At 42.0% G+C, this 16,905-nt stretch overlaps 1 protein-coding gene across 1 annotated transcript in view; it reads left to right on the top strand.

The window, feature by feature from the left end:
- The window catches only part of MET (MET proto-oncogene, receptor tyrosine kinase), an 89,398-nt gene extending 72,893 nt beyond the window's left edge, over nucleotides 1-16,505 (top strand). Inside the window, exons 12-20 of the mRNA XM_065408184.1 lie at nucleotides 1,764-1,920; nucleotides 2,491-2,631; nucleotides 5,438-5,668; nucleotides 8,178-8,258; nucleotides 9,428-9,609; nucleotides 12,534-12,643; nucleotides 14,983-15,148; nucleotides 16,047-16,183; nucleotides 16,295-16,505. Of these exons, the coding sequence (XP_065264256.1) occupies nucleotides 1,764-1,920; nucleotides 2,491-2,631; nucleotides 5,438-5,668; nucleotides 8,178-8,258; nucleotides 9,428-9,609; nucleotides 12,534-12,643; nucleotides 14,983-15,148; nucleotides 16,047-16,183; nucleotides 16,295-16,505 (1,416 nt within the window). The remainder of the gene's footprint in view (nucleotides 1-1,763; nucleotides 1,921-2,490; nucleotides 2,632-5,437; nucleotides 5,669-8,177; nucleotides 8,259-9,427; nucleotides 9,610-12,533; nucleotides 12,644-14,982; nucleotides 15,149-16,046; nucleotides 16,184-16,294) is intronic.
- Nucleotides 16,506-16,905: the final 400 nt, after the last annotated feature.

The following is a 16,905-nucleotide window of genomic DNA, read 5'->3' as shown; positions in this document are numbered from 1 at the left end:
GGGGCTGGCCCGAGCCCTGTCACACCCCTCTTAACGTTTCTACATGCCCCCCTAGTGGGTGCGCCCTGCAGCTCGGGGACCACTGATTTAGATGGTAAGCTCCTTGGGGTAAGGACGGTTTGTTTGTCATGTGTTAGTACAACACCTATCACAGCGTGGTCCTGGTCCATGACTGTGCCTCTTAGGCTCTACCTGAATACAAATAAAATAATTATAAGAGAAAATTTCTTTTAAAAGCACAGGCGCTAATTCTTGGATATAGAGCTGACAAACTATGAAATCAAATGTTCTCCTTATGCTTTCCCTTTGGCAAATACATTTTCATAGAAGATTGAAAATGCCATGTCACTCATATTTAATCTATGTATATATGATATTAAATACACAGACACTTTTACATTTATGTCGCTGGTTATGTAACTTATTTAATCAGTTCTATTATGTCATATTTCCTTAATCCGTTGACTCCTAACAACCACAGGTGTGGCACATTCTACATGTGGAAGCAAAGAGTTCAGTAGTGAAGGGGTTAATCATGTTGTCTACTTGTTTACTGGCAAAAAGTCTTGGAAATTGTTGTCTGCCCAGCAAAGAAGAAATTTTGCACTTTTGATGGACGAATCCTTCATTACAGTACTCAAAGGACTGACTTCCACACAAGAAAGACGAAGGATTGCCAATGCATTCCAGTTGACTGAGATAGTGCCATGTGTCCGAAAATAATTTTGCCCTGGTAGCTGGTCAGTGTGTGTTTGCTTGTTTTTTTAAAACTTGTTGACTAGCTAAAAATTGGCAAGGATCGAATCACATGACCGTGGGAACTATACTACAGAACCTGCAGCATATTTCAGCCAGACTGACATGTACTAGGGCTGTTTTAAAATCAAATACAGTGCTTTTTCCTGTAAACCCCCACTTTTGCCAGTGCAATTTGAGTAAAAGGTGATTAACACAAAGTGGCAGTTTAGATTGTAAGCACTTCAGAGCTGGGACTGTCGTCTTTGTTCTGTGTTTGTGCAGTGCCTATCACCATGGGCGGCAGGTATTGTAGGCCAGCAGAGGCTAAGTCTCCCCTAACCCAGGCCTGTGGCTCCACCTACATTCTGCCCTGAGGCCCCGCCCTCAATTCCCCTCTCCCCTGAAACCAGCGGCGGCTCTGCTGTGGCCAGTGGCCCGGGGCAACTCAGTCCAGCCAGCAGCCTGGTGCTCAGGCCCGCCGGCGGCCCGGTGCTTGGGCCCACCAGCATGGCTGAGACAGGTGGGCCAGGGCTCCTCCAGCCATGGGGCGGGGGTGGGGCTCCTCCAGCTGTAGGGGGGGCAGCTCGGGACTCCAGCTGGCGAGGACAGGGCCTTGGGCAGAAGGGGCGGGGCTGGGGGCTAGCCTCCCCAAAGGGGAGGTTCACCTGCCACCTATGCCTATCACAAAGGGGTTCTGGTCCAGGCCTGCGGCTCCTATGTGCTACATAATGCAAAGAACAAAGTAATTGTCTGTGTGTGCAAATGCTGGGTTTCATGTGTACAATATAATTTTGTGGGTGTGATGGCTACTTGGCTTCTTGAAAGGATGTGATGAACCGCAGAGGACCATTTCCACCAGTGCAAATTCATTACTCCAAACTTCTCTCCATGGTGGAGCCTTTCAGGCCAGGATTTAGCCCATAATGGGTATTTCAGAGTCACTATTTCAGTGCTAATATGTATTATATATTTTTGGTGGATTTTTTATTTTAAATCTTCAATATCTTTTTCTTTGTTTCTGTTAGTGGAAGCAAGAACTTTCATCAACGCTTATTGGGAAAGTGCTGATTCTGCAAGATCAGAATTTCACAGGACTGATTGCTGGAGTTGTCTCAACATCAGTGTTATTTTTATTGTTGTTGGGGGTTTTTCTATGGATGAAGAAGAAAAAACAAATTAAAGGTGCATCATTGCTAACTTCATGAAGTAATTTAAAAAATATGTGGGTTCTTTTAAAGCTTAAACTATTTTATGCACTGCCTAGATGTAATGTAATATCCTTCTCTTATACCCTGCCAGTAGAAATTGCAAAATATAGGTCCAGTCTTCGGTTGCATTTCAGCTCGTTTTTGGTGCCAGGGCTGTGTGAAGGGCCAGAAAGCAGATCTGGCCAGCTGAGAATTCCCCTGAGGTTGGGGAGCTCTCAAGTGGGGTAAACCCTAGCCCGTCCTCTCCCCCAGTCAGTCTTGGCCTAAGGGGCGGGAAGAGGGCATGGCTGGAGTGAACTGTACTTCATCTATACTCAACTGTTGTGGGGTCCCTTACAGCCAGGGACTACAGCCAGCTGGTATAAATTAAAGCAGCCCCCAGGCTGCTCTAACTTTTGTTGAGGCTCAGGACAGCACATTTCCCTGAATTTCTCTGGTGGCCCCCCCTTCTCAGTACAGCCAAAAATCTAGCCCCTATACGTGTTCCAAATTAGGAACTCACTGTACATGAGTTTGACACTGTTTCTTTCAAACCCCCTTTCAGATCTGGGTAGTGATTTAGTTCGTTATGATGGAAGAGTGCACACTCCTCATTTGGATAGGCTTGTGAGCGCAAGGAGCATAAGTCCAACTACAGAAATGGTTTCTAGTGACTCTGTAGACTACAGATCAACGTTTCTAGAAGGTGCGTCTCTATTGTTAATCTGAGCAGACATTGCTATATTTTTAACTTTCTTGTTTTTCAGCTATCTTCATATGACCACCTGTTTTGAACTATATCTTATTGCTCAATTTTTCATCAGACCTGTCTGTCTTTTGTTAGGGACCTTCACCTGCTTTTTTATAGAAAGTAGACTTCAGGAGTATTTCACCAGGTTAAACTGAGGTGGTTTTTTTTTTTAATTTTTACTATAGTCTGAGTGGCAAAAAGAGATGAGATTAGTGAACACATTGTAAAATCAGTGTAAAAATTTTATAGAAAAAATACCATATTCCAAACCTTAATGAGGAGCTGCAGATTTATGAATTTTTCACTCTTATATGTTTATGTAGGTCTACCAGGTAAAAGGTGCAATTCTACTCCAAAAAGAGCCTGCAAGGATAACATTAAGGGTGTCTCAATGACTCCTACATCAGTTATGCTCACTTAAAAATGAAATTACGTATATTCTAACTGCCCAACACTGCAACTCAACTGATGGTTCAAAAATCAAGCTGTACGATTAAGTCTGCTTATGTGGGTCTTTCTCAGTCTCTCCTGTCAAAGCTGTTCCACTTTGTACAAAATGCTTGAATAGTCACTGGGATGGAGACTGGCCTGATAGTTAGGGCATTCACCAAGGGGACATACAGGAGAAATCAAGACCACCAGACCACAATGACTAGGGCACAACGGCGCCAACTTTCTCTGGCGCCGGTAGGTGCCCGTGCCCCCCTGCCCCTTTCCCCACCCCTGGCCCCGCCCCACCCCCATCCCTGCCCCTGGCCCTGCCCCCATTCCAATCCCATCCCCAAAATCCCCACCCTAACTCCGCCCCCTCCCTGCCCCTATTGGATCCCTTCCCCAAATCCCCGGCCCAGCCCCACCTCTTCCCCCAGAGTGCGGCGTTCCTCCTCCTCCCCCGTCCCTCCCTGCCCCACGAATCAGCTGTGTCGCGGCGCAAGGGCTGGGAGAGAGGAGAAGCAGGATGTGGCGGGGCACTCGCGGAGGAGGCGGAGGTGAGCTGGAGCAGGGGGGTGGGGCGGGGCCACGGGGAGCTGCCGCACCCACCGATTTTCCGGAGCACCCACGGAGTCAGCGCCTATGCTAGGGCACTCTCCTGTGATGTGGGAGACCTAAGTTCAGATTGCTGGTCTACATCAGGGAGAGGGGGGAATTGAATGTGGGTCTCCCACATCCTTGGTGATTGCCCTAACCATTGGGCTAAAGGTACTACCTCCTCCTCCTCCAGCTGTTTGGTGAAGCTAGCCCTTAATTTCCTTTGCTTTTATGTTAAAAAAATGTCCAGAAATGGCACCAAACAGTTCATTATGGGTCAAAGTAAATGTTTTGTTCAACCAGAAAATAATTTTTATGGACTTCTTTGATTGCTGAAATTTTTCAGAATTTTCTAATTTGGTTTGGGTCAAACTGATTTTTTCCCCTCCCCCAATTTTTTTTTTGAACTACCAGCAAACTGAAAAATCAGTTATTCATCTTCCTCTGTCCAGGACATGTTTGCCATACTCTCCTACAAGGCTCCTTCATCTTGTTGATATAAAAGAAAGCTACAGCATATTCCTAGAAAATCACAAGAACTAAATTAATATTGAATATGCCTTTGATATGCATATCAATTACTGTAAGGAATAAAATGAAAAGAAGATTGGAAAACTTCGAGGTACACTGATAACAGCTATTAACATTATTTTACAAAACTGGAAAGACTCGCCTCAGTTACATAGTGATAATTGGATACGTTCCCTCCTTGTGCAGCATAAATGTGAGGGATTTGTGTTTCTAAACATAACAGCATGGAGTTAATATCTGGAATCTAATGAATAATTTTAGCACTATCTGCATTTTATAATGTCATGTAACATATCTAGGTCCAATTCCTTTTTTCTCTCTGATAAAATAGCCTAATCTGTTAGGGGTTTTCTTTGACAGTGGGCTAAATTCTGCTCATTGACTCTGCTGGACTCATTCCATATGTAACTGAAAGTAAAATTTGGCTCTTTGATTCTATTATACAAAACGGTAGTAAAATGTTTAAGAAACAATACCAAAAAAGTGAATGTTATATTGATTTAAACTATTCCCAAATCATTTACTGTGCTTAACTGAAACATTGCAATTGCTGTAATTTAAAATCTGTTGACAAATTGTGGTTTTTTTTCATGTTACACCAACTGTATTATCTTTGGAAGCTACAGGATATGACTCACCTTTAGGCATTTCCCTGGTTGAATATTGACCATTAGATAAATATAGCTTGTCACAGGCAGTTTGGGAATTTAATCAAATTTCATGAAATGTAAAGTTGCCTGCCAAATTATAATCTGACAGTAACCCAAAGTTTTGTATTTTGAATCCTTTACTACTTCCTACTTGCATCTGTGTTCTTCTCCAATTTTACTCCAATGGCTACATAGTCTAGATATACTACATACTTCTTTTTTTTTTTTTTTACATTGGCTAGAAGTGGAAGGGCCTGGTACTGTTCCCTCTGATGTAAGTGGCAGTTTTGCCATTTACTTCAAAAGAAGCTGGGTTGGGCCCAGAGTAAATTTCTGTCTTCGGTGACGTAGTTTACATGAGCTTTGGCAAGGCAGCTACCTATATTTTCCTTTTCCCTTTTGTGACGGGGTGTGTTGTAAAGCAGGTTAACTTCCAGACTGATCGAGTATAACTGACTTTGCACAAGTACCAGTTAAATACACCTCTTGATCTTCCAGTGAGCACAGCAGGAAGCTTAAAAGAATTAAAATAATTTCTGTTCATCTTGCAGATCAGTTTCCAAATTTGTCTCAGAATGGCTCATGCAGACCAGCACAGTATCCTCACACAGACCTAGCATCCATTCTGTCCAGTGGGGATTCAGATTTAGCCAGTCCACTGCTGCAAACTAATGTCCACATTGACATCAGTGCCTTAAATCCAGACCTGGTCAAAGAAGTTCAGCATGTAGTCATTGGTGCTGACAGCCTGATTGTGCATTTTAGCGAGATAATAGGAAGAGGTAAGTATTTCAACTCTTATCTTGCTAACTAACATTTTTGCACAGCCATTCATCATATTCCTTTCTGAAGACAGCATCTAACATATCACTGAAAGATATTGCAGTCATTTAACTAGAGGCTTGCACACTTTGTTGTTTTTATAGGCTGAGCACATTGCTCAGACCAGGGACATCTAGCATCCCTCCATATTCACCCCAACCCCAACCTCCCTGTGTGCTACCCACCATCCCCCTCTATTTCAGGGACTCCCTGCATTATCCCCCATGCCAGGGGCTCTGTGTCATCCTTCCCCATTCCACCATCTGCCACATGGCATGGGCTCTGTGTCCACCATGTCCCTCTCCCCTCATTGCTCCCTTCCCCTCCATGCCAGGGGCTCTGTGTCCCCTCATTCTCCCTTTCCACTATAACAATGCCCCTGTTCTTCCCATTAATGACGGAGATTTTGGGTGCCTGACCCACCCCCATCTCCTCCTTTCCCCCACACACCAGGATCTCCCATTCTTCCTGACCCCCATGCCAAGGTCAATATATTTAGAGGTGTTCACTAATTTTGTGCACTTCAATATACCTGGATGACTTAAGTGAAAGTTTTGGGTTTTCAGCACCTCTCAGAATCAGGCATAAAATGTCTCCAGTTACGCACACAAAAACTGAGGGGTAGAAAACCAGTGAACAATGATGGAAACTTGGCTGTAAACCATTTGTCCAATTTCTGTGGTGCAGGAAAATAGTCACAAATCAAACAAACAGGCACTGTATCCCCCTCAGTGCATTATAGTTAGACGGGGAAGGATTGGGTTCTAAATTCGTAAATGTTGATTTCACCATACCTCACAATATTTCCATTGATAATAATCAACATTTACAGATGAGCAAAGTAAGGAAAGTGCTGCTTGAGAACTTAATAGGGTTTGACTTATGGATGTTTACGTTGTATATTTGGACCTGTGACATTGACAACGTGAGTTTTAATGGTTGTATAGCTTTAAATTTTTGAATCTCAATGTCTGTCATTAAATAATTGTTGTCTGATGCCCCCATAATTTCCCACAACTGTGAAAATTTAAATTGATAAAAAAAATGCTTAAAAATAAAATATTGATATCTGTTGAAATTATTTTAAAAAATTGAATTCTGCCAACCCTAGTTATAGATCATGTTTCCCATAGCAAGAGCAGGACATTATTTTTTCCCCAAACAAACATAAAAAATTCCCTACATTTTTTTAAATATTGGAAAACTGCCAGAAAATGTCACTGATTTCATTTACTATACCCCCTCATTCCCTATTTTAAATTGCCCTTTTCGTAGGTAGAAAGGGTCAAAGCTAGAAAAATTTAACTGGCCCATACTTGAGGGCTTGCATAAAATGTGCCCAGGTTCCAAACTTGGGAAATTTTGGTTGCTTTTGCAAAACAGACTCCTGGCCAATTCCACTTTGCAGGACTAAAGCCACCTTTGGTTTTGCCCAGAACTTGTGACTCTGCATCCTAAGTAGAATTCCTCAGCCTTATTTTCTGAAGTGCTAATGCTTGAAAAACTGCTTCAGCTCTGTGACTGCAAATGTTAATATTAATTTTAACTGATCCTTTACCTCTCGTGCCCAGTGAATATGCATTCATGATGTCGGCAGGCAAACCCTATTGTTAGACCTATTTAAGAACATGCAACCTCATTGCTTGGGATCCTCCCGGGTACCTATTTTTATTAACTGTGATAAGTGTTCTCAGAAAATGCACAGCCCTGAAGCTCTAAGTTCTCTGTTTATCCACGGAGCAGGTTAGCATGGGCTGTGACAGGGTGTGCTTCTCCATGCTGCCCCTTCCTTAACCCAAAGGCCCCTCTCCAGGGATGAGAGAGGATTTCAATCTACTCTACACACCTATTTATTTCTCTGCTGAGACTGACGGCAAGAAGGCAAATTGTGATTATCATTTTTCGGTGACACACCATTTGAAAACTAGGGTCATGTTCCAAAGCCCATTGATGTCAATGGGAAGATTCCAATTGACTTCAGAGAGCTTTGAATCTGACCCTATGCAAGATGCCCAACTTATTTCACAGAGACCTCTGATCATGCCCTACTGACTGGATTTTTAACTGGTGAACTGCAGGTGAAATGCTCAGTTCCCCCTTATCACTCCCTTGAGCCATTCAGGCCTCTCCTCCAGAATATATCAAATAGCAGAGTGTGCGGGGAAAGAAGGAATGCTGTTGTTTTTTTAACATAGTCATTGCAAGAATATTAGGCAGTTGTGGAGCTAGCCTTGTGTCATTTATTTATTCTTTCCATCTAAATCAAGAAATATCAATTATGCTGGAAATAGAGTTTTAGCTTTATGTACTTGCAGCTTAATGTGTTATAAACTATACATTGCAAATGTCTGAAATCAGAGTCTATAATGACTATGTTATAGCATAATTGCTAGTCCGTAAAGTAAAAAGTAATATAAAGCTAATCTTACTTATTGAGATTGAGGTTAACATTACTCATTCTTCACACAGGGCATTTTGGGTGTGTGTACCATGGAACGTTGTTGGATAATGATGGCAGGAAAATTCATTGTGCTGTGAAGTCCTTGAACAGTGAGTTACATTTTTTAATAGTGAGATATTATCATAGCTCGTAAGGCAGCCAGAGTAACCCAAAATAGGAAATTGCACTGCAGAGTTCCACTTTCACCTATAAAAGATTGACTTCAGCTGCAACTACTAAGAGCCAAATTCATCCCTGGGGTAAATCCACTGCTTTCAGTTCAGCTACAGAAGGGATAAATTTGGCTCTATAAATTTGTTTGTCAAAACGAACATTCATATCTTCCCCAAATACAAACATGGGCGTAGGGGGAAGAGATAGGGGAGGGGAAATAGCATTTTGCACACCATTAACTTGGCTTAGGTTTGGTTTTTATAAATGAAATTGAAAACCAGCAGAAGGAAGTTCGTACATAGTGTAGTAATGATTCATTCCTGGCTTTATCTTCAGGCATTACTTTTTAAAAAATTACTATAAAAAGGGGGGAATAAAAATAATAAAGTATTTGAGAGACAGATATATCCAGATGATGGATTATTGAATATATTCTATAACACAGCTTGCTTTGAACCAGACAGTGTTGAAAACTTACTGGACTATACTCTAAATATAAATATTAGTATGCAGTTCAAACTGAGCCCAAGCCTGAAAACACTTATACATGCGGGTAACTGTGACCTCAATGAAGCTGTTCACATGAGTAGTTCATGAGCATGTTCATGAGTAAAGTCATGCTTTATGGCAGTGGTTCTCAAACTTTTGTATTGGTGACCCCTTTCGCACAGCAAGCCTCTGAATGCAACCCCCTTTATAAATTAAAAACACATTTTAAAATATTTAACACTATTATAAATGCTGGAGGTGAAGCAGGGTTTGAGGGTGGAGGCTGACAGCTTATGACCCCCATAAAATAACCTCATGGCCTCCTGAGGGGTTGCAACCCCCCAGTTTGAGAACCCCTGCTTTATGAGATCAGGTCCACTGACTTCAATGTGAACCATGTGTCAAACTCCACAACCAGATTTGGATCATTGTTTCAACTCTACCTCCCTGGTTGGGGAGTGGGAGAAAATGGCCAGTTTTCAAAATTATATCTATTCCCTCTAGTTTCTGGTAAGTTAGAATTTATTGCACCTGAGGTGTATTGCAGTTTGATTTCTCTCTCTCTCTCTCTCTCTCTGCCCCCCGCCCCCCAACCCCCTGCTGCCGGATCTCTCAGGAATTACAGACCTGGAAGAAGTAGCTCAGTTTCTCAAAGAAGGGATCATCATGAAAGATTTCACTCATCCCAACGTCCTGTCACTACTGGGAATTTGCTTGCCCAGTGAGGGGTCTCCTTTGGTGGTTCTTCCGTATATGAAACATGGAGATCTTCGAAATTTCATTAGGAACGAGACTCATGTAAGTACATTATCAGATCTGTTAAATGGTGACGTTTGAGCTCTCCCTGTAACAGTATTATAGATCTGACAGCTACATTCAGTTTATAAAATGGTATTATTTCTGTATATTAACCACTGTTCTGAGAGTCCTATATTCTTTTTCAGAATATATTCCCAAAACTCGTTGACAATAAAGATTTACCAATGCCATCCATAAGCCCCTTTTTATAAACACGTTTTGTTTCTTAGATTAAAGTTGGTGTGCGAGACCATCCGGTGCTGTAAATTGGCACTGTTCCATTACCTTCAAGGGAGCTGTGCCAGTTTACACCCGCTGCAGATCTGGCCCTGGGTGTTTGATGCAAAGGGACTATCGTATCCGGCTGCTATTGTCAGTGCCACACTCACAACAAAGTCTTTGTGATTTTATTTATTTTTTTAAAGACATGAGAAACAGAGCAATGGTTGGTACAAGTTCAAGTCTCTCAAATTTGCACTAAGAGTACAAGATAGTAGAATGTGTTTTAGCGCTTTTACCAAGTATAAGATAATGGACCTGATTCTCCGTTCTGTTAAGGCTCCTTTACACAGCTCTAGTGCATTTTCGCCCACTTATAGCAGTGTACAGAAGCCTTTGGGTAACTGAGGCTGTATATGTGTAACAAGATACAGTTAGTAAATAGTCAGTTCACTTAGTAAATATTCAGTTAAACAATGACCTGTGCTAGAATGGTAAGCTCTTTGGGGCAGAGACTGTCTGGTTGCTCTGTGTGTATACAGCAGCTAGCACAGTGCAGTCCTGGTCCGTGTCTGGGGCTCTTAAGGGATATGGCAATACCAATGATAATATAATAAAGAAACAAGCCAGTGGAACAGTATTGTTTCACAGAAAGAACTGTCCAGAGCAAGCTTAACCTCATAGAAACCTGGAGGGTGTTATAGTTGTATAACAAACAGTCATGCAGTCAGATACAGAATTTACACATTGTTATTAAACTTCTGAGTCTATGTAATTTCTGATTGAATAAATTGGATTGCTGGCCTTGGCATCAGGTCTGCCTAGGCAATATGTTCAGACTGGACTGAAAATAATGACTGTGACAGTCCTGGCTGAGCCCCCAAGTGGATGGTCACCAGTCTTCTGCATCAGTCCGAACCTTTGGATCCCACATACTTCGAGGTTAGCTGGGTCTGGGCAGTGTCCAGACACTTGCTAGGTCTGGTCTTCAAGGCACACTCCCAGAGTGCATACTTCCCAGCTGGCACCCTCCTTGAGATGTGGGACTCTGCAGTTCAACTGTCCTAGGCCCAGAAACCAGTGCTGGACCTCCCAAGTTATAGCTTCCCAGTTATTTATGCAGACTCCCTCCAGAGCTCTACCCCCATGGGCACGCTGGTGTATGGTTTAAGTTTTTGTGAACACATGGCAGGTAAAGTAAGGAACACAGGCTTTGCACAGGAACTTCTTTAACACACACACTTTACTCTCAGCACAGGAGCAATACTCCTGTAGGCAAATCTAGGCAAAACGACATCTTGAATGCAACCCCACCTCGAGTTCTTATCATTCCTGAGTGTTGCTGGGATTTGGTCAGTTGGCATTGGCATTGGGGGAATGCCAGATCCTACTGCCCCCACTCCTCCAGCTATGTCATGTTTCTCAGGTTAGAATGACTCTCCTTGCTTGGAGAGCATGTCATTTTAAAAGCTGCATGTGAAGCCTTTTCTCTTTCTGCCCTTCCAGTGGGTATTTTCCATGCTGCAACCCCCACTGGAATTGCTGTGGCAGAGTCATTAAAAGTCAGTGGTTGTGTAAGAGCAACCCTGTTGTTCTGCCAGGCTGAACTATTCAGGCCTTGGCTACACTCGGGACCGGCAGCGCTGTAAAGCGCGAGTGTAGTCGCGCCGCCAGCGCTGCGAGAGCTCTCTCGCAGCGCTGTATGTACTCCACCTCTCCGAGGGGAATAGCTTGCAGCACTGCGAGCGAGCATGCAGCGCTGCAGGCTCTGATTACACTGGCGCTTTACAGCGCTGGACTCGCTGCGCTCGGGGGGGGGGGGGGGCGTTTTCACACCCCTGAGCACAGCAAGTTGCAGCCAAGGCCTCAGTTGTTGATGGGCCTGTTTCAGTCTCCCAGCCATAGTCTGTTCCTGCCCCCAAAACAGAGGTTCTAATCCACACTGAAGGTTGCAATCATCATTGTTGTTCGTAAAACAGAAAAGAATTCATAAATTGATACAGTCACTGGGAACAAAAGATTGTAATGACTGTGCGGGCGATATTGGAAGTGAGTATGTAAAGAGAATGGGGCAAATGCTGTTCTCTTACTGATGTGAACTTTACATTTAATCTGCTACCTGGGGATTCCTGGTGTAGAGTTGGCATAGTAACCCCATGTGACCCCAGCCCCAGCATTGAGGCTGGTAAGGCCAAGTGTGAGTCCTCTTCACTCTGGTGACCTCCAGTTGCTGGGATGATCCTTTGGGACCACGGCAGCCAGGTGTAACTTAGTGCAGCCTAAAGGCTGCTTGAAATTATACTGGGGGTCAAACTGGCCCCCTGCCAGCCTTTGCCTAACCCATCCCCTTGGTACTGCACTGAGCTTGACTAGCCCAGGGGTTCTGGTCCATTATATTATATATTCCATGAACCCACAGACCGGAAGTTTTGCTGGTTTTACTTGCTTCTTCTTATGTTGTCTTCCTATCAAGTTGTGTTTAGCTGCTATTAGCTGGAGCCTGATCTAAGCTTGTACCTGGTTTCATTGCCAACTTCTGCCTCTCACTGAGAGTTTTTAATACAAATTGAAGGCAGGATACAAAGCCCAAAAACATTAAGGTCATGGCAAAAAGTGACAGTCTAGATGGCCAACTGCATTCCCAATCAGTACTCCCCATAATTTACTATATCCTTTTAACGCTTGTAAATGTCCATGTTTTACAGAACCCAACAGTTAAAGATTTGATTGGATTTGGCCTTCAAGTAGCAAAAGGTATGAAATACCTTGCAAGCAAAAAGTTTGTCCATAGAGATTTGGCTGCAAGAAATTGTATGTAAGTACAATACTCTAATTCCATGCCACATTATCACATTATTGTGGGGAGAGTAACCCTGTGATAAATGTAAAGCTTCCTGGACTATATATTGCAGCAGAAATGTATTTTTATGTTATACTGATACTATTAATCTCACATACAAATGAGCTGCTTTAGCCTGTTAAAGATTTAAGGTTACACATAAGCATGTTGTGTGCAGGCAGAAGAAAAAGGAAAAACCTCTCAAAGTTGGGCTGCCAGAGAATTAAAAAGGAATCTTTTGAGGGAATTTAAACTGCGTTGTCTCAGCTTGCCTTTTTTAACACTGTGCTTTCACCCAAGCTACCCATAAACTGCCTTTCTATGCTGCCTCACCTAGCAGTAAGGAGGTAAATATGGTGAAACTTTGTGGAACACAAAATGGGAAAAACAAAGAAATAGTAACAATGAGACTGTTTGACAGTGGGTCTTTCATTGCACAGACTTGACATCATTTTGGCTTGATTCTGCACAAAAGTGCATGAAACAAAATTATGCAAAGAATCTTATTAGTGTCTGGGTGACCAGACAGCTTAGTTCGCACAATGACTGACATAGTACTTGCCCATATTATGCTGATTCATCACCTACAGTAGGAATTAATGTGCTACAGTATTAATCATTAGACTTTACTTTCTGTACATGTGAGGACTTGGAGCCCTGGTAGGTTATTCACCCTTGCTATATAATATTTTTAAGTGTGCTTGCTATGGAAAGCATCTCCTAATTCAGTTACCCTGCAGATCCAGGGATTTGTAATGAAGAGTGAAGGGTTACATATTTTTCAGGCTTTTTATGAACACAGGAATTGCCAGACTGGATCAGACCCAATGGTCCATCTAGTACAGTGTTCTGTCTCTGGTGCCAGAGGAATGTGCAAGAAACTTCCCCACTTTTGGCAGATATGGGATAATTTGCCCCATAAAGGTCTCATCCCAATCACTAATAATTAGAGACTGGTTCAAGCACCGAGCATGAGGTTTAATGTCCCTTCCTTTTTTAGCATTATCTATTAGAATTCTGGATGTTTTTGCTATCCCTATAAATGTTCAATCCCTCTTTGAATCTTACTAGCAAGATCCCTCAATGACATCATGTGGCAATGAATTCCACTGTCTAAGTAATTATGTGTTGTGTCAAAAATAATTTCTTTTGATCAGTTTTTAATTTGCCATGGTTCCGTTTTATCAAATGTTCCCTTGTTCTAAATGAGGAAGGAAGAACAGAACTTCCTCTGTAACATGCATTAGTTTACATACTTCTGTTTTGTTCCCTCTTATAGGACTCTTTCTTAGGCAAACAATCTCAAGTTTACTCCAAAAATTTATTTTAGTTACAGTGTAAGGGCTAAAATGTCTCCCTTCATCCAGGTGGCCAGGTGTGCTATAGGATTGTCCTACTGGGGCTTGGGTGGAAACATCCTTCTCCCTCAGATGCAACATGGCTGTTACTGTAGCCTTGAGGTTGCACTAGTTACTGCTGCTCATCCACCTCCATTCCAGACAGGGTAATGGCCAGTGACTCTTCTCAGCAGCTGATGGGTCCACCTTCACCCCAAATCCTTCCCTACCCCAGGCCCTGCTTTATAAATAACCTGGAAGCCCACATAGACTTGGGCTTTACAGGTCTATGGAAACATGAACCCCCTGTGTGGGCTCCCCAAATGCTGCCTTCCCACCCAATAAAACCACACCAATAATACTGTGTCTGGGACCCTCCAAAGCCAGGAAGGAAGGGGGAAGGATTTGCCCTATAGGCCCTTTTCCATCTAGTATTACTTATCTATTAAATAACAAAAATACACCAACCAATGGATCAGCTCTGTGTATTTCAATATGTACACCTAATACCTCCTTTGCTATGAACTATCATCAAATTGAACAATTAGTGTGATAAAGAGGAGTTGTCTTGTCTAAACTATCAGTGAATGGGAAAGATGGTATCTCAATATGAAAACTAGTAGATTTCCAGGTAGCTGGAAGAAGAAGCAACTATATAAGAAATGGTGCAGCATTCACTGTCTGGATGTACAGGGCAGTATTAGAGACCTTTTTTATGATGCAACTGTTTTTAAAGAATTGTAATTTGAATGATCAGGGCAATAGCAGTAATATTCCTGAGTTCATTCAATTTGTTAAATGGATATCACATGTCTTTTGTTTCAATTTAGCGTGAGTTAATAGATGCAAGATAGAGTGCTGACTTCAAAAGTTACGGTCTCAAACACACAAGTCACTTATTATAATTTAGAGAATATTCACAGTCATTGTAAATCCTGTCTACTCAGCTACAGATAATATTTTTTGTCATTTTCATAGGCTGGATGAAAAATTCACTGTCAAGGTTGCTGATTTTGGTCTTGCTAGAGATGTCTATGATAAAGAATACTACAGTGTGCACAATAAAACAGGAGCTAAACTGCCAGTGAAATGGATGGCTTTAGAAAGTTTGCAAACTCAGAAGTTCACTACAAAATCAGATGTGGTAATGTACAGCCTATTTATGTATATTTACTAAATTTCCTCGTTTAAAAACACTCCTAGAAATACCGCCAAAGGCATCTTTATGGCATTTGATTAATCCACTAAGAATATATGTCCAAGCCAAGACTAGGGTGGAATCCTACTCCAGCTCATAAAAGAATATGAAATTTGGTGTTATCGAAGTGCACAGAGGACATTTGTGCTCATGACAAAGCGACAGCAGTTTGGCATGTTTGTCAGTCGCTGGTCAGGAAAGAAACGGGGGCCTAATCGCACTCCCAGTGAAATGGAGGATAAATCTGTCACTGAGTTTACTGAGAGCAGGATTGGATCCTAGGTCTGCTACTGTAGAAAACACAAAATTAGCTTTCACATTCTTAAAAGATAACAGTTTTGAAGAGGCTTTATTTGCTTTATAAATACTTTGACCATTGCGACCAAATGTTACCTGACTACATATGAAGAAAAAAAGTTACTAGCTGAAGTCACTAGTTGGCTGCATCACTTTGTATTTTAGCCTAAATTTAATTCAGATTCGGATTAGTCTGATGAACAGAATTTCAGCCATTTGTATTCTCCAATATGTATTTATATAGCATTAGCCCAGTCCTCAGCTGCTGTAAATTGGTGGAGCTCCGTTGACTTCAAAGGAGCTCTGCCAATTTCACCAGCTGAGTAGCTGACCCATAGACTTTTATTTTTCTTTAACTTGCTTAGTTCAGTTTCTCTGGTTCTGGTTTAAGTGGTTCCTCAATTCTTTGCAGCATTATAAGCTGCATGCAGTAAAATAGCTTGTTTCACAGGGAAAATGGATATGATCAAATCTGTCAGATCATATTCTACAAGTGGAGTTCAAAACCCTCTCTCCTCTGTGATTTACTATTGATTTGTTTTATTAGTGGTCCTTTGGTGTGTTGTTGTGGGAACTTATGACGAGAGGAGCACCGCCCTACCCTGACGTGAATTCTTTTGATATAACTGTTTACTTATTACAAGGAAGAAGGCTATTGCAACCGGAATACTGCCCTGATCCACTGTAAGTAAATAGTTTGCAACATATCCTGCAAATGTTATTGATTCTGGGTTGTTGGGTTTATTTTACATATTTCATAGATGAGCACTTACTGTCTTTTTATTTCAATGGCAGGTATGAAGTCATGCTAAAGTGTTGGCATCCAAAACCTGAAATGCGCCCAGCATTTTCTGAACTGGTTTCAGATATATCAACAATCTTCTCCACTTTTATTGGAGAGCATTATGTTCATGTCAATGCTACATATGTCAATGTGAAATGCATTGCTCCCTATCCTTCTCTTTTGTCATCACAAGATAACATAGACAGAGATGTGGATACATGACCAGGTTTGTCTACAATACATTGCCAGAGAGAAATCCATTAGTAGTAGTATGAACAAAAGTGTGTTTTGTCCACTACTTTTTCACTGCCCAGTTTTTGTGAAAACACTGTTGCACATGTTTGATGTTGTCCAAACTGCACTGTTGATGAGATGATATGTTGTTTATAGCTATGGGATTCTACACACTACTGTGGTAAATCCCAAATATTTGGGGCAGCTGTATCTATTTACCAGACTACATCTACCACCATCTAGTGCTAGTACCCACCAGCTCTCATTCATTTGTGAAATGAATGTGCTCACCATTTGCAGCCTGGGTTCTATTGTAGTTTAGAGCATGTACAACAGAATGAGAGGTGAGCAGCAGGGATGTACAGAGACTCACGATTAATGCAAAGGG

The sequence above is a fragment of the Emys orbicularis genome, chromosome 1 (assembly GCF_028017835.1).
Source record: "Emys orbicularis isolate rEmyOrb1 chromosome 1, rEmyOrb1.hap1, whole genome shotgun sequence".
Lineage (NCBI taxonomy): Eukaryota > Metazoa > Chordata > Testudines > Emydidae > Emys > Emys orbicularis.
Note: the sequence above shows the minus strand (reverse complement) of the source record. Positions and strands in the feature narration are given on the sequence as shown.